Raw genomic sequence first — 23942 nt, forward strand, 5'->3', positions numbered from 1 at the left:
ATGGTTGCCCATGTATTATCTCCTAAAGTGCATATTCTGCTCAGATGTAAGTAGCAGTAACTTGTTTAGTCTGGATGTTTATGGGACTGCCTCAACATACCCAATTATATTTCTTGGGCCTGGTCTACACTGGGGGAGGGGGGGGTCGAACTAAGGTACGGAAGTTCAGCTACGCGAATAGCGTAGCTGAACTCGAACTACCTTAGTTCGAACTACTCACCCATCCAGATGCCACGGGATCGAAGTCCGCGGCTCCCCCGTTGACTCCGCCACTGCCGTTCGCGGTGGTGGAGTTCCGGAGTCGACGGGAGCGTGTTCGGAGTTCGATATATCGCGTCTAGATGAGACGCGATATATCGAACTCCGAGAAGTCGAACGCTACCCGCCGACCTGGGCGGGTAGTATAGACGTGGCCTTGGATTCCCTGTTTATGCAGTGTTTGGTACTGGTGCATATGATCGACTGAGAAGGCACTTATCCTTTGTAGGGACACAGTTAATATATTTGGCATTAAGTAGCAAATAAAACTAAGCACACTTGGGTAGTTTTCGGACTGACTTAGTTTTTCCTCATGCCCCCAGACAGTTTATTTATATGGTTCCCTATCTGTATTTGAAGGTCTTTAAATAGGAAGGGATTAGATCTTCAAGGGCCAGCAGCTTCTACAGTGTGGGTGGGTAAGGGTTTAAAAAAAAAAAAAATTGGATAGGGATGTCTGTACCGTATCTTCTGTCAGCAGTTGTTCTGCAGCAATAACAGAATAGAGCATAACTCTAAGTGCATATCTGATGATTGCAAGGTAATTTAAGAAAATAAAGTAGACTCATCTCCAGTTTAAGAAGCCTGTTTTACGTAATGGGGAAGAAGCTTTTTCTTACTGTGAGCTACGTGGCTAAATTAGGTTTCTGGGTTTTTGATAGTCTTTCATGAGCTAGCTGTATGTGTGTTTCAGTGCTGACAACACATGGGAGCCTGAAGAAAACTTAGATTGTCCAGAGTTAATCGAAGCCTTTCTGAACTCCCAGAAAGCTGGTAAAGAAAAAACAGACGGTGGTAAAAGAAAATCTTTATCAGATAGTGAATCTGATGACAGTAAATCAAAGAAAAAGAGGGATTCTGTAAGTATGTTAAAGTTGCTATACAAATGCTTTTTCTTACGTTGAATGTTTGTACCTATATTTAAAAAAATTCTAGGGGTGATCCAGGGAATTATAGACAAGCCATACATCTTTACCTAGAAAATTGGTTTAGAACAATAATTTAAAAAACAGAATAACAAAACACCTGGAAGCTCATGATATGATAAAGTCTAACCAGCATGGTTTCTGCAAAAGAAAGTTGTCTCACTAATATATTTGAACATGACAAAGTAGTGAATAAATATAGTCAATCAGTTCTTCCTTAGACTTCCAAAAGGCCTTTGACTAGGTTCCATTAAAGAAGTTAAGTATTCCTGGGTGAGAATATTCTTATTGTTCTAGGAGATAATGAAGCAGAGAATAGGATTAAATGGTCAATTTTCATCATGGGTTACTGTGCCTCAAGGTCTTGTCTTAGGTCCGGTGTTTTAATATATTAATGATTTGGAAAGGGGGGTGAGTATTGCTACTAACATTTGCAAATGAAAAAGATGTTTAGGTTAGTCATGACCAGAGGGGACTGAAGAATTTCAGAAAGACCTAAACAAACTAGATAATTAGGCAACATGATGGTGAATGACTTCATTGTTGACAAGTGCAAAATAATGCATATTGGAGGGGAAAAACTTAAATGTCTTGCAGGATTCTAAAATAACTATTAATTCAAGCAAGGGACCTGGGTGTCATTTATTGAAAAAAATTTGTTTAGCTGTGGTATTTATTTAATAATAATAATTAAAAAAAAAAAAAGTTAGGCTGCATAGGGCAGTGGTTTTCAAACTGTGGGTTGTGACCTGCCTCTGCACCCCGGCTGTGACACTGACTGGAAGTTGCCAGAGGTTAGCCTGTGCCCCAATCCCCAGCCCTGAGCCTCCCCCCAACCCAGAGCCCCCTCCTATGCCCCAAACCCCTCATCCAGCCCCACCCCAGAGTGTTTACCCAGAGCCCTGCCCCAGCCCTGAGCGCTCCCCAAACCTGGAGTACCGTCCTGCACCCTAACCCCTGCACCCCAACTCTCTACCCCAGCTGTGAGCCCCTCCCACACTCCAGACCTCTCATTCCCAGCTCCATTGGGTTGTGGGCATCAACAATTTTCTTCAACTGGGTCGCCAGAAAAAAAGTTTGAAAACCACTGGCATAGGAGATAGGATGGTAAATAATACAAATATTATAATTCCTTTATATAAATCAGTGTATGGCCTCATATGGAATACTGTATATAGTATTGATCACCCCATCTCAAAAAGGATATTGTACAACTAGAGGGAAGGGGCGGGGGGGCTCAGAGAAGAGTACTGAGACCAATCAAAGGCATAGATAAACTCATATGAAGAGAAATTGAAAGATTGGGATTATTTAGTTTAGAAAGGAGACAACTAAAAGGGAAAATGATAAAAGTATATACATTAGGTAATGCTATAGAGAAGGTAGATTGGGAACTCCTGTTTCCCAGTCTCATAACACAATGACAAAGGGACGTTCAATGAAATTTAAAAGGTGGGAAATTTAAAAACAGTAAAAGGAAATACTTTTCACCCAATGGATAATTAAACTGTGGAATTCATTACAATAGGAAGTCACTCGGGCCAAATACCCAAGATATTAACTTGGGTCCTGAAGCATTAGTGTCCCTTACAAAATATGTCATTAATCTGGATATTCCTAATACCCATGTCCAACCCCTTTTTAAAATCTTAGCAATTAGAGATCAGGCTGAGACCTCTGGTGACATATTATCCTATGTCTGCCTACTCTGGGGATTTTACACCTTCCTCTGAAGCATCAGGTATTGGCCATTGTCCGACAGCATACTGGACTAGATGGACCTTGGATCTGACCTAGTATGGCAATTCCTATTTTCCTATGAACTAAAACAGTAAAAATTGATAACTCTCTTGACAGTCAAAGAAATCAACTCCTGTATCTGTTCTCACATCTTCTAAATGTACGGTACTTTAAAGGGATGCTGTTGATTAGTTTAGGCCTTAATGGGTAATGACTGGACTAAAATCCTTCCATGTCTGCATCTGAAAATAGGAGTAGGGGAAAAGACACCATTGCCATTTAAGACTATCAAAGGGAGAAAAAGGTAACTTGTCATCTCTGTCTAGAGCTGTTCTTCTTCGAGTGATTGCTCATATGCATTCCAGTTAGGTGTGCGTGCGCCGCGTGCACGTTCGTCGGAAGACTTTTACCCTAGCAACACTCGGTGGGTCGGCTGGGCGCCCCCTGGAGTGGCGCCGCTATAGCGCCGAATATATACCCCTGCCGACCCATTCGCTCCTCAGTTCCTTCTTACCGCCCATGTCGGTCGTTGGAACAGTGGAGCGCAGCTTAGCTGACCTCCACTTCCCTAGCTACTCGTAGTTTCTCTTGTTAATTCTTGTCTATATAGTTCAGATTTATATAGTTGTAGTTAACTTTATTCGTTTGTAGTATAGTTAGTGTATATAGTTCACAGGGGTTCGGGGATTATCCCCTTCCCCGCACCCGGTGCGGGGTGCTATGCCCGGTTCACAGGGTTTCAAACCGTGCTCGGCCAGCCACAAGCCGATGCTGACAAGAGATCCTCTCCTAAGTGCCTCGAGGAATCTCACCTAACAGATAAGTGCCGCATTTGTAAGGCCTTTAAGCCGAGAACAATAGGGGAGCGAGACATTTGTCTCAAGCAGCTCCTGAGGGAGGCAGCTCTTACTCCTCCGCTCTTGGCACCGAGCGCTGGTCAGTCTTCAAGAAGCGCTCCTCGGCACCGGATCGCCGGTACCGCCAAGGCCTCTCGGCACCGGCCGTCACCAGCACCGACGTCCGCTCAGCACAGATCCCTCTCCTGGAGGATGAAGAGGCACAGGACTCCTGCTGCGTCCGAGCCGCCTGCTCCGCAGCCCAAGCGCTATACTAAGTCGGACCGCTTGGCACCGATACCTGCCGTAGCACTGACAATATTGGCACCGTTGACTCCGGCCACGCAAGAGCCATCGAGTCTGGGGGCGGAAAGCTCCCTGGTACGAGCCGTGGTTGAGCTCGCTCTTAAGCTGCGTCAGAGACACCTGCTCCGCAGCCCGAGCGCTATACTAAGTCGGACCACCCGGCTCCGATACCTGCCACGGCACTGACAATATCGGCACCGTCGACTCTGGCCACGCAAGAGCCGTCGACTCCGGTACCTGAACGCTCCCCGGTGCGAGCCGTGGTTGAGCTCACTATTCCCTCCACGCCGGAGACATTTCCACGTCGAGGAAGTTGATTGCAATGACAGCGCCTGCGCTGCCTCAACCTCCGGCAGCACCGCTCCAGGCACCGGACTCCCGTCACCACTCCCGACGTCGAGCCTCGAGATCTCGGTCGACCTCCTGGCACCGCTCCGGTGCCAGGTCCCATTCTCTCTCCCGGTACCGGTATGCCTCCCGGTACCGATCCCTGGTGCCACGTCGAGCGACGTCAGCTAGAGAGGGAGACTCTGCCCAGGGCTTTTTTAGCTCCTCCATGACCATCCAAACATGCATCACTGTCGTCCTGCGCAGGCAGTTTATACGTGCAGGACACTGATTCAGATGTGCACACCAGAGTCTTCCAGGTGCCCCAGGACCCTGACCCCATCAGTGGTCACCCTGTACGTCTTGGGCGTGCCATCAGGCCAAAGGCCTACATGTGATCCCATCTCGCTCTGTTCCGTCAGAGCACTGGGTGCCAGAGGCGACAGTTAGCCGTCTCCCTCCGACCGGTACGGAGGAAGCCCTGGTTCAGCCACCGGACTCCCACATCCCACCGGATCAGGAGGTCGTCCAGGAGCGGGAGCCCACACAGGACCCGCTTGTCCCCGGCCTTTCTTCTTCCTCCTCCCCAGATGAGGCTGTGGCAGGAGCGTACTCCTCGGGCCCTCCTCTAATCGACTTGGGGGGGGGCCATCAGGACCTCCTGAGACGGGTGGCACTCAATATGAATCCCCAAGTGGAGGAAGTCTCAGAGATACGGTATCCGGTCGTAGACATTCTGTCGGCTGACGTCCCCACTAGAGTGGCCCTACCGTTCATTCCGACGTTCATGGCCAAAGTGGATACTATCTGACAGTCTCAAGCTACTATCCTGCCCATGGGCACGGGAGTCGAACGCATGTACATGGTATCCTCCAGGGGCTATGGGTACCTATATGTCCACCCCCCGCTCCCTTGTCGTCCAGTCCGTCAGTGAGACGGAACGCCATGGCCCGCTGGCACCAGCCCTTAAATCCAAGGAGGCTAGGCGAATGGACTTACTGGGCCATAAGCTGTACTCGGCAGGGGCCCTGCAACTTCGCGTAGCAAACCAGCAAGCCCTGCTTAGCCGCTACTATGGGCGGCGGTGGGCAAATTTACGGAGTTGGTTCCTCAGAACTCCCGTTAAGAGTTTGCTGCCCTCCTGGAAAAAGGGAAGAAGGTGGCGAGAGCTTCCCTCCAGGCCTCGTTGGATGTAGCTGACTCCGCAGCCACGACCCGGGCCTCGGGTGTTGCCCCGAGGCACATTTCATGGCTCCAGTTATCGAGCGTTCCCTCGTGGCTGCTGCACACTATACAGGACTTGCCCTTCAATGGCAAGGGCCTGTTCTCCTCCCTCCCCCCCCCCAAAAAAAACCCCTGACCCTAGGTTGCAAAGCCTAAAGGACAGCAAGGTCACTGTGTGCTCGGCATGCACATGCCGGTGACTCAGCGCCGACCTTTCCGCCCCCAGCCTCACCGCCCTTACCCTGCACCTAGACAAAGTCAGGACTTTGCCAGCAGGCGTTGCTGAGGCAGTTGTAGGCGTCAGTCAGGACCCCAAAGCAATTCCTCTTGCAAGAGGGGCAGATGCTCCTCACCATCAGAGCTATAGAGGAGGTACTAAAGGACGAAAGGGACAAAGGGTTCTACTCCCACTAATGCCTAATCCCCAAGGCGAAGGGAGGTCTCAGACCTAGCCTAGACCTGCGGGAACTCAAGTTCATGATACACCTGAAGTTCCGCATGGTATCCATGGGGACCGTCATCCCATCCTTGGATTCCGGAGACTGGTATGCCGCCTTCGATATGAAGGGCATGTATTTTCACGTCGCCATTTCTCCTCCACACAGAAGGCACCTCCGGTTTGTGGCCAACCGTCATCATGTCCAGTTTACGGTCCTCCCGGTTGGCCTCTATACAGCCCCAAGTGTACTCAAAGTGCATGGCTGTAGTTGCCGCCTCTCTCCGCCACCGTCGGATACACGTTCTCCGTATCTAGACGATTGGCTCATTCGAGGGACCACCGGGGCCCAAGTTACCAGTCATGTGGGCGTCGACAAGGATCTATTCCTGCGTCTAGGCCTGATGATCCATATACAGAAATCCACTCTGATTCCCACACAGGGAATAGAATTCATTGGGGCCATCCTGGACTCCAGTCTCGCCAGAGCCTGCTTACCTCAGCCTCGGTTTCATGCGATGGTAACAATTATACAAGGTCTACGGACATTTCCGACAACTTTGGCTCGCACTTGTCTAGGTTCCCTGCGTCACATGGCTGCCTGCACGTTCGTAACCAATCATGCCAGGCTTCGCCTTCGTCCATTTCAATCGTGGCTCACCTTGGTGTGCCACCCGGGCAGAGACAGCATAGTCAGGGTCACCTCGATCCCCCCCGAGCGTCCTAGGCTCCCCCGACTGGGGGTCGACGCCCTCCCTGGTGTGTGCAGGGATGCTGTTCCATCCACCTCACCACTTGGTATCCCTCATGACGGACGCCCCATCTCTCGGCTGGGGAGCTCACCTGGGTCAGTTTCGCACTCACGGCCTTCGATCGGCTCCAGAGCTGGCCTTGCACATCGATGTCCGGGAGCTGGGAGCAGTCTGCCTTGTGTACCAGGCGTTTCAGCAGCACCTGCAAGGCCGTTGTGTCTCGGTGTTCACAGACAACACAACGGCCATGTGTTACATAAACAAGCACAGAGGAGCGCGGTCCTCCCCTCTTTGCAGGGAGCTATCCAACTCCGGGACTTCAGCACAGCCCAATCGATAGACCTGGTAACGTCCTTTCTCCCAGGGGTCCGGATCACTCTGGCGGATCGCCACAGCAGATCCTTCCTGTCTCTCAAGTGGTCGATTCCTCCGGACGTTATACATTCCGTTTTCCGGAAGTGGGGCTTTTTCCCGCATAGTCCTCTTCGCTCTCGTGAGAACGGAAAGAGAGAGACAAGTTCTGCTCATTCCAAGGCCTCTCCCCGGGCTCGATCTTGGAGGCTTTCTGATGCCGTGGACGAGGCATCTGCTGTACGCTTTCCACTGTTCCCGCTGGTTCACAGGGTCCTGCTAAAACTCCGCAGGGACAGAGCGCACCTGATCTTGATCGCTCCAGCGTGACCCAGGCAGCACTGGTACACCATGTTGCTAGACCTGTCGGTAGCCAACCCGATTCCCCTGCCTCTTTACCCAGACCTCATAACGCAGGATCTCGGCAAACTTCACCACCCAGACCTGCAATCCCTGCACCTCACAGCATGGCTGCTGTGTGGCTAAACCGATCCGAGTTACATTGTTCTGCCTCGGTTCTACAAGATTCTCCTGGGTGGTAGGAAACCTTCCACTCCGTTAACGTCTCTGACCAAGTGGAAGCGTTTCTCCTGCAGCTACGAAACGCACAATGTTTCTCTCACTGAGGTTCCGATCCATTCCATCTTGGACTACCTCTGGTCTCTCAAACAGCAGCGCCTGGCGCGGTCATCATTAAGGGTACACTTGGCAGCCATCTCTCCCTGCCACCCAGGGGACAGTGGCCGCGCCGTAGTCTCGCGCCCTGTGGTTTCTAGGTTCCTCAAGGGCTTGGAGCGTTTATACGCCCAAGTTCGTTGCCCCGCCAAAACCTGGGTCTTCAACCTGGTTCTAACCAGTCTTATGACTGCCCCTTTCAAGCCACTTACAACATGCTCGCTGATATACCTGTCCTGAAAGACAGTTTTTCCTTGTAACCTTTGCATCAGCCAGGCGAGTCTCTGAGCTTCAGGCTCTCACGGTGGACCCACGGTATACTGTGTTTCTCAAGGGCACGGTGCAGTTGTGACCACGTCCGGCCTTCCTCCCCAAGATGCTGTCGACCTTTCATATCAACCAGGATATCTTCTCTCCGAAGCTACACTCATCGCGAGGGGAGCACATTTGCCCTCCCTAGATGTCAGAATGCGAGCGCCCTACGATCTCGAGTGGACAAAGCCCTTTCGTAACGCCCCAACTCTTTGTCATACTGGCAGACCGGACGAAGGGCCTACCTGTCTCCTCCCAGAGGATTTCAGCTTGGGTGACGTCGTGCATCCGCACCTCCTCTGACTTGGCCCATGTTCCATTGAGCCACCTCACTGCACATTCCACCAGGGTTCAGGCTTCTGCTGCTGCCTTCCTGGCTCACTTACCCTTCCAGGGGATATGTCGTGCAACTACCTGGTCCTCGATCGACACCTTTACCTCATTGGTTCAACAGTCTAGAGATGATGCAGCCTTTGGCTCAGCAGTTTTGCATTCTGCAACATCTCACTCTGACCCCACCGCCTACGTAAGGCTTGGGAATCACCTAACTGGAATGCATATGAGCAATCACTCGAAGAAGAAAAGACGGTTACTCACCGTTGTAACTGTTCTTCGAGATGTGTTGCTCATATCCATTCCAGACCCGCCCTCCTTCCCCACTGTCAGAGTAGCCGGCAAGAAGGAACTGAGGAGCAGATGGGTCGGCAGGGGTATATATTCGGCGCTATAGCGGCGCCACTCCAGGGGGCGCCCAGCCGACCCACCGAGTGTTGCTAGGATAAAAATCTTCCGACGAACGTGCACGCAGCGCGTGCACACCTAACTGGAATGGATATGAGCAACACATCTTGAAGAACAGTTACAACGGTGAGTAACCGTCTTTTCTTTACCTTTTTATTACTGATGCCCAAAAGTAGACAGTGGCCATTAGTTATAAAACAAAATTTGACATGAGACACTTAAGTTGGTAGAACTGTCTACATTGTAGATCTTATAAGTAAGGCTATGAGTCTTTCATGGAGGTCTTGGAAGTCACGGATTCCTTGACTTTCTGGGACCTCCGTGTCCTCTGTAGCAGCTGGGGCGGCTGACCTTATACACCAGCCACTGTTCTGGGAGCAGTGAAATCAGGGATCAGTCATGGGTGGTGACGTTTTGTTTACTGTCGATGACCTGTCCATGACTTTTACCAAAAATACTTGTGACTAAACTGTAGCCTTACTTATAAAGTGATAGACAGTCTTCTTAAAATAACCTTAAATTTGAATGTTAAGCAAATTAAATTATTCTAAAAATTGTAATGTAAAATAAGAGGGATTTTTTTGTTTAGTCTTAAGGGTATGGTCCTGTAAACAATGACTGCATACTCTTAGTTATTCCTGCATGGTACCATTGACATCACTGTGATTTTTTTTTTTCAAGAGGAAGTAACTGTTTGCAGGCTTGGATTTTAATTTCTCTGCAGAAATCACTTCTAACTCAGAGCTATTGCCGTGCTCCTAAACTCAGGAAATTGGCTACAGTTTGCATGTCACTGATACAATCATACAGATGAACTAAAGGATGCTATGATGTTCCCTGACCTTTACACTAAGCTTCCGCTAGAAAGATGCTTCCTGCCTTATCTAGTTTTCTGAAATAAATGTGTATATTAATGATGTAAATTCATCTCTTTTGCTAAATTTAACTAATTCAGTGGCTCATTGTAAAGCAGTGGTTCTTAACCTGGGGTGCACGCACCCTCTGGGGGTGTGAAATGCCCTTTTGGGGGTGTGAGACATGCCAGGTATTTTTTAGACGGTAAATCATCAGAAACAAATTAAGCACAGGCATGTAAGTACAACTACCTGGGTTTGATGAAACGTATGTATTAACATTATGCATTTTTTAACGATTACTGTGTTCAATTTTAACTGCGAAATTAAAATGTGTAATTCTCTCTTTCATTCTATAGGTTTCAGAGTAGCAGACGTGTTAGTCTGTATCCGCAAAAAGAACAGGAGTACTTGTGGCACCTTAGAGACTAACATGTTCCATTCCATGCGTCCGAAGAAGTGGGCTGTAGCCCACGAAAGCTTATGCTGAAATAAATGTTAGTCTCTAAGGTGCCACAAGTACTCCTGTTCTTTTCATTCTATAGTTATGATATATCTAGGTTTAAAGAACTCACCTACCATATATACTCGTTCATAAGCCGAATTTTTTTTAGTAAAAAAGGGAAGCACCAGAGAAAGGGGTTGGCTTATGAATGGCTATAGAGAGGGAGAGGTGGGACACAGCCCCTCCCCCCCAACAGAGGGAGCAAGGAGAGGCAGCACAACCAGAAGGGAAGAGGCGAGGCCAGAGTCTCTCCGCTTCTGGCCACACTGCTCTCCCACCCAGCCTCTGCTGCAGCTGTGCTGCTTGGCCCCACCACCCAGAGCAGGCTGTGGCCTCCCAGCCTAGACCTCTGGAACATGCTGTGGCCGCGCCACCCAGTCAGGCCTGCCAGAGCAGCTCTAGCCAGGCCAGAGACATCCTCCCCAGATAAGGTGGGAAGGGATGGGGAGAGTGTGGGGGTCCCAGGCTAGGGGTGGGGTCATAGGGGAGTAACCCCTGTGGCCACCCTCCACGACTCCCAGCTTCTCTTCCACTTCCCCCCTCCTCCACACCCCCCCCCCCCCAAAAAATTCCCCACCAGTTTCTGTCCTGGCCCGTCAGGGTAAGCAGCTGGCATGCCGGGACACTTTGTTTACTCAGGTTTACCTCTGTGCCTGCAGACGCTCGAGGTAAACAAACCATCTCGGCCCCCCAGCGGCTTATCCTCATGGCTTGGGAGCCAAAGTTTGATGACCCCTGAATTATAGGGTCAGCTTATGAACGGGTCATAAAAATTTTCCATTTTTACTTATCCATCTTGGGGTGGAGTGGGGGGCGGGGTTGGCTTATAAACAAACCAGCTTATGATCGAGTATATATAGTACTTCAATGATTTTTTTGATAAGGGATGCGAGAACATATTTTTGAGAACCAAAGGGGTGCAGGCTGCAGTAAAGGTTAAGAACCACTGTTCTAAAGAGTAAAATGACAAAATAAATCTTGACTTGATGTAAGCTATAACTTGTCTGACACTTGCCTTAAAATGATGTAAAATTAATGTTAAACTAGATGCGACTTTCAACCTTTTTAATAGGTTGATAAACCAAGGGGATTTGCAAGAGGTCTTGATCCTGAGCGGATAATTGGAGCCACAGATAGCAGCGGAGAACTTATGTTTCTCATGAAATGGTAAGTGATGGACAGATACCTCTGGTCCAAAGTGTTTAAACTGATGAGAAACTGTTTCCTTTTTGGAGTGAGACAGGAAGATGACAATTTACTTGTTTCTGTGTTTGGGAATAGCTGTCCCGAGCAAATAGTAAGTAGAGTAAGATTGGAATCTCATTTCTAATATTCATTGGTCAAACTAATGAGGGATTGAATTCATGGTTTTTGGCACAGGAGTGTGGACAGTGCAATGGTAGCTTCCATCCCTTTATTTAAATGTCTGATTTTGCTCCCAATGAAGTCCAACTGAGTTGCCCCAAAAATATCAGTCTCACTTGTTTGCCATGTTGAGACACTTAAAGATTTGCACTTTAGAGGACTCTGTTACTCATCCTCTTAAAAACCTCAGGTAGTGGATATGTGACATTTGGGATGTATATAAAATTCAGGTTGTTGCAATTTGGAATTTCTTTAGTATTATTAAATGAAGAAATGAAACAGCAGAGAAAAATACGACAAAAATGAGAACTTGTTCGTTCGTTATTTCCTGTCTTTGTGGCTAACTTATATTATACTTTATATGCAGCAGGCCTACTTCTAATATGCAGGTGTGCAGCAGGCACGTGAAATCAGTAAAAGCTTTTAAAATACAGGGGTATCAGCTGTCTTGCATTTTCTTTCACTCTGACACAGGTTCAGAAGTTGCAATCTGATAAAAATTTTATTGCATGTGTTCCAATTGGATTTAATAGTGTGTGATTTGTCAGATTTACCCAAAGTGACACTGTCAATTAACTGTCTGTGACACCTATCTGAGAAGTTTTACACGAGATTAGAAGCAATATGTAATACTAGACAGGCTATCCTTTATGTTACTGTGTAGTCAGTGTTTTCTTTGTGCAGTGTTTCCCTTTTATCTCTGTGGATCTCTCAAACAGGAAAGAGAAACATTTTTTAATTGAGGAGAAATGTGACTGTAAAACACAAATTGGCAGGGAAAACTGGGGACTGCTGTATTGAAACTATTAACTAGAAATTGTGATCTTTAATGTCCTTTTTAAGAGGACCTTCTCAGAGTGATGGCCTCTGGACAGTTGCTAGTGGTGATAGACAAAGGATAGATTTGTCTAAAATTTAAACTCATACCTATGCTTTTTGATCATGAAATATATTCTAATATCAATTTCAAACATGTCTGGTTTAGTAATAGCTCTTAAACTCAAGACTTGTTTGTTTTTTAAACCCTGCCCTCTTAGGAAAGACTCGGATGAGGCAGACTTGGTGCTGGCCAAAGAAGCTAACATGAAATGTCCTCAGATTGTAATTGCTTTTTATGAAGAGCGACTAACTTGGCATTCGTGTCCGGAAGATGAAGCACAATAATCATTTACATTGCTTTTTTATATATATATGAATATTAAAACCTGGATTTTGATTTTATTCTTTGATTTATTAGCAATGTGAGAAACCTCTACATTCTAATGAGAATTGAGTTTGATATGTTTGTTTTTTGAAGTAGTGTGTTTTGCATCAACAGCAAGTAAATAAAGGCTTTCTGCAACTGGCTTCATTAATGACAGGACAGCATTTGATACAATTTCCTCCATCTTCGGTAAAGGCTTTTATAAACCTTCATGATCCTCCATAGTTATTACTGAATCATAACAAATGTTTAAACAAACTCACAGATGTTTTATAGTCTTCTATGCTATTGATGTGCATGTATCTTCTTTGCCCCAACCTAGCCCTGTAACATGTAGAACCATTCTTTTTAGTATTTGAGGTAATGTAGTCCCAAAGAGACCAGGTAAATAACTTTGTAGTAATTTGAATGTTATCATACTGTATATTGTTTACTTTATTGTAAATACTGGTGAACAGTGGTCAATAAAATAGTTTTATATTCTTCCTTTATACTGATACTCTGATATATTTTCTTTTAAACTGTAGTACATAATATGAAGTAGTGTGATTGAGCTTTGAGTTAGTTTTCAGTTCATCAAAATATTTCATTGGAAGTTGTCCCAGTAGACTCGTGTCTAACATTTACAGTTTCCCTTTTAGAAAGAGACCTGATTTTGACTTCTCTTCTGACTTGGTAAACAAGGGCTGAGTGTTGTGCAGGAAGGATTATTATTGTGGAGGCATGGTGTTCCCTACCTGGATGAAAATCACTTTGAGCAGACTGAAGAAAGATGCCAGATCCAGCATGTGATCATCACATATTTCAGGTTGAATTTTAAATTAAACAAATTATGAGCCCTTCCATTGGCTGCCTGGAAGGGGTTCCCCTAACAGCTACAGTGGTTAAGCTGGCATCTTTCTTCTTGTTTCATCCTTTCCTCTACCACACTCGCCCTCTCCCACCATGCTCTCAGTTGTCTGTATTCAGTGGACTGTTTCCAGACTCACCCTGAATGTATGTCCCTGTTTCCTTTGCTGCCCTTCAGTCTTTGCCCATGCACATCCCCAGTTTCCTATCTTGTCCCCCACTCATTCTCCTGCTCCTCATGCTAACCTATCTCTTGAAAGCATAAGCAGTTGTCAACTTCCCTGAGGGAAACTTGATTTCACTCTTTGGCCTTTCTTTACTAAGAGGAACCTGAGCCTCCTGCACAGATTGAAGGGAAATGGTCATACTCTTAACTAAGGGTGGCCTGTGGCCTCAGTCCCATGGACAAAATGGGAGATAGTGGCCATTTTGGAAGTGCCATTCTTTGATTTTTCTCTGAAAGAAGAATGGTCTTGAAAGGATTATCCTCTAGCCTCTGCTGAAAGATAATCCTCCAGTTATAAAAACAGTTAGAAAAATAAAAAAAAACATAGTTTTAGAAATTCAGTCCAATCTACCTGTTTTACCAGATATTTTCACTTTCTCTAATATCTTTTCCTTTTTACTAACTTGTGTAGATAGCAGTCTCATAGACAAGTTTCAATCAGACCAATTTCAAACACTCATTAAATTTATGAGAAGAAACCAAAGTAACTATATAGAAAAATAGTTTTTGTGCCCTAACACTGTCAAAAGGCTACATATAGAGAAACTATTTACTTAATGCCCCATTTCAAACCTGTTTCAGATTCCAGTTCTAGCTGTGAGTTGCTGCCAATACTTCTATAATATTAAGCTTCTATAAAATAGTAATACAGAACACTCAAATTAGACCCATAGATCATAAAAAGACTACAGATCATCTATAATATCTTCCCAACCATTTTCCTTTGGCAATGCCTGGGGAAAAACAGATCTTCCAGGATGTTCTGGAGGTCACTAAATCCGGGCTTTGATGAAACAAGGAGAGAGCTTTATGCTTGGGAATGGGAGAATTAGAAAACAGGAGTTTCCCTTGATGACATCTATTAAAATACAAACTCACATGGGTATTTGAATTCTAGTTGTGGGAGTTGGAAGACCACGTAGGTCGGTCTACCAAAACTGAAAATTGTCAGTTTAATGTTCGTGTGATTGTATTCATTCTTTAAAGCTGCCTCTTCTCCCCCCCCCCACCCCCTCCACTGTGTCTAATGTACTTCCATCTGCCATTTTATTTCTTAACCACTTCTGCATCCTCTCCTATACTTCATTTTCTGTCCCCTGAATGCAGTTTACTTTGGAGGAGCTGTGGAGTGCAGAAATATTTAGGCCTCTAGATACAGGGCTGATAAAGAATTCCTGCCCGTCATGATGGAGAACATTTAGAGGGAGTACTAGATTTTTCACTCTACCTTAATTTAATGTTTGTGGTGAAGTTAAGTAGCTTTGTCAGCTGGTCCTGCTAGTGTCAGCTTCTTATCACAACAATTTAGTTGTTGAGCTCTGGAATTTGAAACCCTACAAATTCACAGTGAGCTACAACAGAAGTAGAGGCATCAATGCAGTGACATGCACAGCACAACTGGGCCTGGGATTCTCCATTAAAATGTAAGAGGGGATACAGGAGCTTTTGAATCCACACTTTGACATGGTAAGAGCTAGCTATCTCACTATCACTGGCTGCTTTAAAGTCTCCTGAAGTGGGAAACGCAAGCTCCCAAAATACCTTTCTGGGTCCTGCAAAACATTTTGGGTTAGGTAGTTCTAGACTAGAAGTAGTATTTGGGTGAGTGTTTTTAAAGTTGACTTTACACAAAGCAGACTATTGGTACGTACATAATTTCAAACGTCTAGGGGTATGGCTACACTGACGAGTTGCAGCGCTGGTAGTTTGCAGCGCTGGTCGTCCAGCTGTGCAGGGCCAGCGCTGCAGTGTGGCCACATTTGCAGAATTTGCAGCGCTGTACTGAGAGGTGCATTGTGGGCAGCTATCCCACAGAGCACCTCGTCCTGTTTTGGCGCCGTTTTGCCGCTGAGTATTGTGGGAAGGGGAAGGAAGTGTGCGGGTCATTCCGCTTCCTGTTCCAACGCCCCGTGGTGCATCGCTTCACTTCCCAGCAGTACAGTTTCCCCGTCCACGTTTCTAGCAATTGTGAGTGCAGCACGCTTTCTGTGTGAAATGGAGCCTGAGCTGCTGAGGACTTTGCTGATGACTGTCGCCAGCACATCACGTTTGGCAGTTGAGCTATTCCTTCAGCTCCAAAGTGACAGTGAGGAGTACGACGATGATCTGGATTTGCCTAATGCAGGTGACATGAAATTGCTTGTGGCGGTAACGGAAATGCTCAGCACCGTGGAACGCCGCTTTTGGGCTCATGAAACAAGCAGTGAGTGGTGGGATCACATTGTCATGGAAGTCTGGGATGACTAGCAGTGGCTGCAGAACTTTCGTATGAGAAAAGCCACTTTCATGGGACTGTGTGCTGAGCTCGCCCCCACCCTGCGGCGCAAGGACACGAGATTGAGAGCTGCCCTGACGGTGGAGAAGCGTGTGGCTATTGCAATCTGGAAGCTGGCAACTTCCAGACAGCTACCGATCGGTCGGGAACCAGTTTGGAGTGGGAAAGTCGACCGTGGGAATCGTTTTGATGCAAGTTTGCAGGGCCATTAATCGCATCCTGCTAAGGAGAACCGTGGCTGTGGGGAACGTGCAGGACATTGTGGATGGCTTTGCAGAAATGGGTTTCCCTAACTGTGGAGGGGCAATAGATGGGACGCATATTCCTATTCTGGCACCACCCCACCTAGCCTACGAGTACATTAATCACAAGGGGTATTTCTCTATGGTTCTCCAGGCACTTGTGGATCACCGTGGGCGTTTCATTGACATTTACACAGGCTGGCCTGGAAAAGTGCATGATGCACGCATCTTTCGGAACAGTGGCCTGTTCAGGAAGATGCAGGAAGGGACATTTTTCCCAGACCGAAAGATCACAGTAGGGGACGTTGAAATGCCCATTGTGATCCTTGGGGACCCCACTTACCCATTAATGCCTTGGCTCATGAAACCCTATACAGGGAAGCTGGACAGGAGCCAGGACCGTTTCAACTACAGGCTGAGCCGGTGCCGAATGACTGACTGGAGTGTGCTTTTAAAGGGGCGCTGGAGAGCCCTTTATGGGAAGCTAGACTTGGGGGGGAAAGCAGCATCCCTGCGGTTATATCCGCGTGCTGTACCCTCCATAATATTTGTGAAGGGAAGGGTGAAACATTCAGCCAGGCATGGACCAACGAGGTGCAAGTCCTGGAGGCTGAATTTGCACAGCCAGACAGCAGGGCTACTAGAGACGTCCACCACAGGGCAACAAGGATTAGGGATGCCTTGAGGGAGGAATTTGAGGCTGAAAGCCAACAGTAATGTTTTTTGCCTTGACCAGGAGTGACGTGCACTGTTACAGTGCTTTTAAGTGCCTGTGTTTTCCTTGGGGTTTATCTTTCACTTTATGCAATAATAAAAACTGTTTCATAATCAGAGATCATTTATTTAAAAAAAAGCAAATAAACGGGCAGGGGGGTTGGTTGTTGAACTGTACATTCATAGTTTTGCATATGTACTGCCAGGAGTGCTGTTGTGCACCTCAGGATTGTACTGTTGCATGGTGATGGGGGTTGAGTGCAGAGGGTAAGGGTCATAGTTCTCTGGGCTCATAGGTGACCGTACAGGTGTTGGGGGCAGCTGGTGATGGTGTAGGTAAGAACCTGGATGCTGGGGAACGGGACTTGGAGCTGACATTGGTGCATAGGGGAAAGAGGTTTGGGAGGATGGGGGTTTGGCACGGTAGTGCTCTGTCTGCATTGCTACCAGTGACTGCATACAGTCCGTTTGGCGCGCCATGAGGTTTATAAGCTGCCTCGTGGTTTTCTTCAGCGTCAACGCCTTTCTCCTGCTTTCTGTTTCCTTCCAGTGCTGCATCTTTTCTCTCCATTCCTGCGCAGCTTTATTCTCTGCACACTGGTTCATAACTGCCTTCACCAAATCTTCCTTGCTTTTGTTAGGCTTCCTTCTCAGGTTCTGAAGCTTTCTTTCAGTCACTGATAACACTGGACCAGGACTAGTCAAGGACACTGTAAAAATTCATCAAATGATACATTTTAATAGAGCCTGCATTGTGTATAATCTGAAGTTAGTTTCAAGTCTCACACTGTAGCATTCCTCAGACATTTCAAACACAGCTAGAGAATTCACAGCCTCCCAGAAATGGTAAGTGAGGGTAGTAGTCAATAAAACCTCTATGTCCCTCAGGAATTAACCCTGGGGTTCCTGCCGCGGTTTGCCTGGGCAGGGTGCTTTTTGCTTCATGGGTATACTGCCTTTTTTTGGGGCTTTGTTAAAGGCAGGAAGCAAGCAGCAGTTGGGAGACCTGCACTGAAACACTCCCTCCATTTCCCACAGGAGTTAATACTTGAAGATATCTCCCTGCTGCGGGTTACCTGGGAAGCAAGGGAGGGTCTCCTACAACAATGCGGATTCCGTCCTGGCCCCTATGCAGCTTGCCTGTGTGCAGCCATGGTTCCCCCCCCCCCCCCCCCCCCTCCTGGAACAGTGGCGCGGACGCGTTAGCCTGACTGGGACAGGGACCACACTGGCTCTCCCTTTAAACTTGGTCATGCGAATTGCCTATGCTCTTGCAGAAACTTTTGAAGAGACTACAGAGGCAGATTACCGCGACGTGATAGACCACATCAATGGGATATTCCATGTCTAGGCATGCAGCCATACCACCCCCCCTCCTCTCCCAAAACCTTTGCATTGCAATAAAAGTTGCTTACCTGGGACCTGCTCCTGTGATTCTTCTGCACCAAGTCCCAGGGGCTGCGACTGGCTAGCTTCCTCCTGGCTTGAGAAGAGCTCCTGACTGCATGCCTCCTGGGACTCCGGGGTGTCTTTCCCCCACCACAGTAGCCTCACTGTCTGCCTCCCCCTCCCCCTCCTCTACCGGCTCTGAACTGTCCATCGTGGTCCTTGGATTTACAGAGGGGTCACCCCCATAAATCGCATCCAGCTCCTTGTAAAACCGTCAGGTCGTGGGGGCACTGCCGGATCTGCGGTTTCCCTCACGTGCTTTGTAATAGGCACTCCGCAGCTACTTTACTTTAACCCTGCACTGCAGCGCGTCACGCTCATGGCCCCTTTCCAGCATGGCTCTTGATACCTGGGCAAAGGTATCATAATTCTTACAGCTAGAGCGCAGCTGTGCCTGCACAGATTCCTCCCCCCAAACACTGATGAGGTCCATCAGCTCGCCATTGCTCCATGCTGGGGCTCGTTTGCCACGTGGAGGCATGGTCACCTGTAAAGATTAACTGATTGCACTCCACACCTGGCTGAGCAAACAGGAAGGGGATTTTTAAAATTCCCGGGGCATGTAAAGGGCGGGTCACCTGAGGCCAGGGCAGTAGAGTCTGACCTGATGAGCAGAGTGGCTGAACAGGCATTCTGGGATACATCCTTATACCCTGGAGGCCAATCACAGCGCTGCGGTGTGGCCACACTTGATGACCAGCGCTGCAGCACCAGCGCTGGAATCCTTATTCCCCATGCTGAGTGAGGTGTACGGCCAGTGCTGCAGCCAGGGAGTTGCAGCGCTGGAAGTGCCCTGCAGGTGTGGCCACTTACTAATTGCAGCGCCGCTGGAGGCTTTCCAGCGCTGCAAATCGCCAGTGTAGCCATACCCTAGGACAGTTACTTCAAAATCCATACGTTCATTGAAATCTGCAGCCTCTCTGTTTTTCCTACTGGCTAGCGTTACCTACATTTTACCTTTTTGGGGTATGTCCATTTCAGATTCTGATTTTTTTTTTTCTTTTTTTCTCTCTCTCTCTCTCTCTCTCCCCCTCCCCTTTCCAACTTGGCCTCAGAACTTTGCAAAAATGGCTCCTTGTGGCTCACAGAGTGCATATGCACCTGTTATAACTTGGCTAATGTCCCTTTGGGCCATCTCACCGCCCACTCTACCAGAGCCCAGGCGTCCTCCGCTGCCTTTCTGGCACAAGTACCAATCCAAGAGATATGCCGAGCGGCGACCTGGTCGTCGATTCATACTTTCGCCTCTCACTATGCTCTGGTCCAACAGTCGAGAGATGACGCAGCCTTTGGCTCGGCGGTCCTGCATTCCGCCACGTCTCACTCCGACCCCACCGCCTAGGTAAGGCTTGGGAATCACCTAACTGGAATGGATATGAGCAATCACTCGAAGAAGAAAAAACGGTTACTTACCTTTTGTAACTGTTGTTCTTCGAGATGTGTTGCTGATATCCATTCCATACCCACCCTCCTCCCCCACTGTCGGAGTAGCCGGCAAGAAGGAACTGAGGAGTGGGTGGGTCGGCTGAGGTATATATGCGGTGCCGTTATGGCGCCACTCCAAGGGGCGCTCAGCCAACCCACTGGGGTTGCTAGGGTAAAAATCTTCCGATGAACGTGCACGCGGCGCGCACACACCTAACTGGAATGGATATGAGCAACACATCTCGAAGAACAACAGTTACAAAGGTAAGTAACCGTTTTTTCCTTCTGTGTAACATATAAGAAATGCCTGAAATTCCCACTCCTTTATAATAAAAAGGAATGGTGGTGGATGGTAGTTTTGTTTGGTTTTCCTTACAAATATCAAATCTTCTCTCCCCTATGTTTGCTTAAAGATTAGAGAACTGAAGCCTGGAGCTCTGTCAACTCTCAATTTAAGGGACTAGCAGGCACTTGAATCATTGCTTTACATATTTGCAAGGAGGTTGAGTTAATTAACAGAAGCAAAATTCTGAACCTAAATTGTCTTTGTGTCTCAGTTCAGCTTTGATGTCATCATCCTATTGTTCAGCAAAACCAGGGGAGATGAACCTGATACCTTTTAGTGTACAAAAAAGCCATGCTAAAATAGTCCATTACCTGGATGCTTCCACTATTGTAGTCAGCTGAGAAATATTTAAATGTCATTATTTTAATAGTAATAGGCTTCAGCATTAGCATTCAGGTGAGATGCGTGTGCTTAGTACTGTTGTTCAGATTGCTTACTTGAAAGGATTATATTGGTATACCTGTTACAATTCCACAGAAAACTTCAGGGAGATCCCAAATTCTCAGAATTTATGGACTTTTCGTTTCCTGTGAATTTTTCCTTTTATCTTCATATATCTTAAGATACTATCCATGTGGATTAATCTTCCACAGGAGCCTGCTGGCAACACATATACTATCTCAATATAAAAAAAGAAAATCTAAACCAATACTTATGATTGTTTATTTGCAGACCTCTTTCCCTCGCTTTCCTCTTTACTCCCCTGAAGAATGTTGTCATTCATGGATAAATTGAAATACAGTAGTTGCTGGTTTTGGGTATTTATGCAAGTAGGATAATGTATCTCCAGTACAGTTGTTTTTAATACAAATGCTCTCAGCTTACAGTCTAACCAAAATGTTTCAGGCAATGGTGGGGAGTATGCAGTAGATGGCTCTCTTCTCTGGGAGTCATGTACTTCCTGCTCCCAGTCCTAGACTTCAGTTGTTTCTGTCGCCAGTAGGTGGAGTACAAGTGCCCTTACTGAACTGAACAAAAGAAATGGACTAGGCCACACAGAATTTCTAAGCATACACTGGATGTGCATCTGCTTCTGTTGCACAAGAGACCAACAGCCTGCACTTGCTTTGTGTCAGCCCTCAGAGAACTGCAACAAGGGTTCAAAAAAGAACTAGTTAAACTCGTGGAGGATAGGTCCATCAATGGCTATTAGCCAGGATGGGCTGGGGTGGTGTCCCTAGCCTCTGTTTGCCAGAAGTTGGGAATGGGCAACGGGATGGATCACTTGATGATTATCTGTTCTGTTCATTCCCTCTGCAGCATTTGGCATTGGCCACTATTGAAGATAGGATACGGGCTAGATGGACCTTTAGTCTGACCCAGTATGGCCATTCTTATGTAACATACGTGGCTCTTTCAGGAGCTCCAAAGCTAGGAAGCACCCATGCTGCCAGACTTCCACAGAAAGTAGCCCCCCCGTGTGGTTTTCCTCCTCTCGCTCACTGCGTTTGGTTGTGGGTGTGTGTAGAGGAATGGAAAGTATTTAAAAAACAAAAACAGGGTGAGGTCCAAGCATTACATGTTTTGCTAGGAGAGTAGAGAGCTTCAAGCCCTGCCTCTGAAGAACTATACCTGATCTTTTTTCCAAGATAAGGCCATTGTTAGAATGGTTCTATGCTTTATGTGGAAGGGATCATCCTTTCACCTAAACCAGGATCTAGTATTGCTGTCCTGCTCCAGTCTCACTGACCATTTTGAAACTAGGCCCTGCTATCTGATTCTTACACGAGTGCTATGAATCTCTTGAAAGGGCTGTAGGACTGCACAGAGTCCAGATCCATTCTCTACAACTGGATAAAGCTCCTTGTCAAGGAAACTACTTTTCAGCTCAAGCAAACAAGTCCTGATGCTTTCGAAGTCCAAGTGTGTGAAAGTTGACTCTGTCCTGGGTGGCAAAGTTGTGTGCATCATTACTGGAGATATGCGAGGCAGCCACCAGGAATACTTGTTGACGTTTTCTAAACACCATGGGTTAATATTCATGCATTTTTTCAGTAAGCAAGTGCTTCTCTGTAATTTATGGCACTGCACTGTTTTGGGAGGTCAGAAGTGTCCAGGTCTGCTGAAACAACTGAAGAGGGGGAAATTTGCCTTTCTGTTAATTTTTCCCCCCAAGAAGTCTCTGCTACTGCAGACTGTTTATTAAATTTGTTTGTTTTTTGAGATTTCTAGTCATTGTTTCAAGGTCTCAAAGCTGTACAATACATTTTGCTTAGTGAACAACACATGAATTGCTTTGAACTATGGGAGTCAGTAAGCCCCTTCTATACAGTGATTGACACCACCGAAAGATCTCCATGTACTGTCTCCACCTTCTGGCAGGGAGGAGCTATATTCAAGCATGCTGACTAGCACAGAAGATCTGGAAAAAAGAAAATGGGTAAAGAAAAAGTTCCTCTTTTTGCCCAATAGAGTTTGGTTAATCATGTTGCATAATCTGTACATTGCACCAAGCAATCTCAGACTCCTCCTTGGTGTCCCTTCTCAAATGCACTTTTTCTACCGGCCATCCTATCCTTAACCTCCACTTTGATGTCATTCTGCCCAGAGTCCCCACATATTTTAATTTAAAAAAAATGCATTGTGTAACTGTACATAAATCTTTAGTTATTGTAACCCTTGATCTATGCCACTTTGTCATCTCTTGCTGTGGTGATATCTGGTTTACATTGTAAGCTTCTCTTGGGAAGGACAAAACATCTTTTAATTATCTGCAAAGTGTCAATGGTTCTGAACTAATAGTAATGGCTTGTCTATACTTACAATGCTACACTGTCAACCTGGCACTGTTTACACCAGGGGTTAGGTTGGCTTAACTACATCTCTCAGGGATGTGGATTTTTCACACCTCTGGGTGAAGTTGCACCCAGCTACAGTCTATTTAGTGTAGACCAGGCTTTAGTCATGGTTGCAGTGGTCAAAGTTCAAATTCATCTAGGTACCTGTTGGCTATGCTCAACATTTGCTCTAAAGCAGTGATACTCGTACTTCAGGGGCTCAAGAGCCAACTTAGCCATCAACATTACCCAAAAGAGCCACAGTAGTGTGAATTCATTGTTTCATTTACTATATCTATTTTTTTCTCACAGCAAAATAAGTGACCAAGTATTATTATGATCAACTACAATTGGTTAATAACATGGTAAAAGCATCCTGATTTAGGGTGACCAGATGTCCCGATTTTATCGGGACTGTCCCGATATTTGCTTGTTTGTCCCGCATCGGTCGGGACACTGGACAAACAAGCAATTTTGCCCTCCACTCCAGCGCACAGGCAGAGCCTGGAGGGGTTTGTGCCCCCCCACCCTGTCTCCGCCCCCTCTTCCCCCATTGGATCCCTCCCCAAATCCCCACCCTGGCCCTGCCTCTTCCCCAAGCATGCTGCGTTCCTCCTCCTCCTCCCCCCTCCCTCCCAGGCTTGCACTGTATGGCAGCGCAAGTGCTGGAGGGAGGGGGTGACACCAGCGTGCGTGACGCGGCCATGAAGAAGGTAGGGCCACGGCGGGGATTTGGGGAGGACAAATTTGCTTGTTTGTCCAGCATCCCGAGCTGCGTGAAGGTGGGAGAGGCCGCGGGGAGCCTGGCTGGGCCACCAGTGCTGCGC

The 23942-nt window shown here is 47.0% G+C and overlaps 1 protein-coding gene across 7 annotated transcripts in view; it reads left to right on the forward strand.

Annotated features, from left to right (window-relative positions):
* CBX3 (chromobox 3) overlaps positions 1-13000 on the forward strand; it is a 22766-nt gene extending 9766 nt beyond the window's left edge. For all 7 annotated transcript variants that reach the window (XM_039521114.1, XM_039521109.1, XM_039521113.1 and 4 more), the window contains 3 exons: positions 953-1118; positions 11316-11410; positions 12646-13000. In XM_039521114.1, coding sequence (XP_039377048.1) covers positions 953-1118; positions 11316-11410; positions 12646-12772 — 388 coding nt within the window. In that variant the 3' untranslated portion in view covers positions 12773-13000. The remainder of the gene's footprint in view (positions 1-952; positions 1119-11315; positions 11411-12645) is intronic.
* Positions 13001-23942: the final 10942 nt, after the last annotated feature.

This window comes from Mauremys reevesii, linkage group 2 (assembly GCF_016161935.1).
Source record: "Mauremys reevesii isolate NIE-2019 linkage group 2, ASM1616193v1, whole genome shotgun sequence".
Lineage (NCBI taxonomy): Eukaryota > Metazoa > Chordata > Testudines > Geoemydidae > Mauremys > Mauremys reevesii.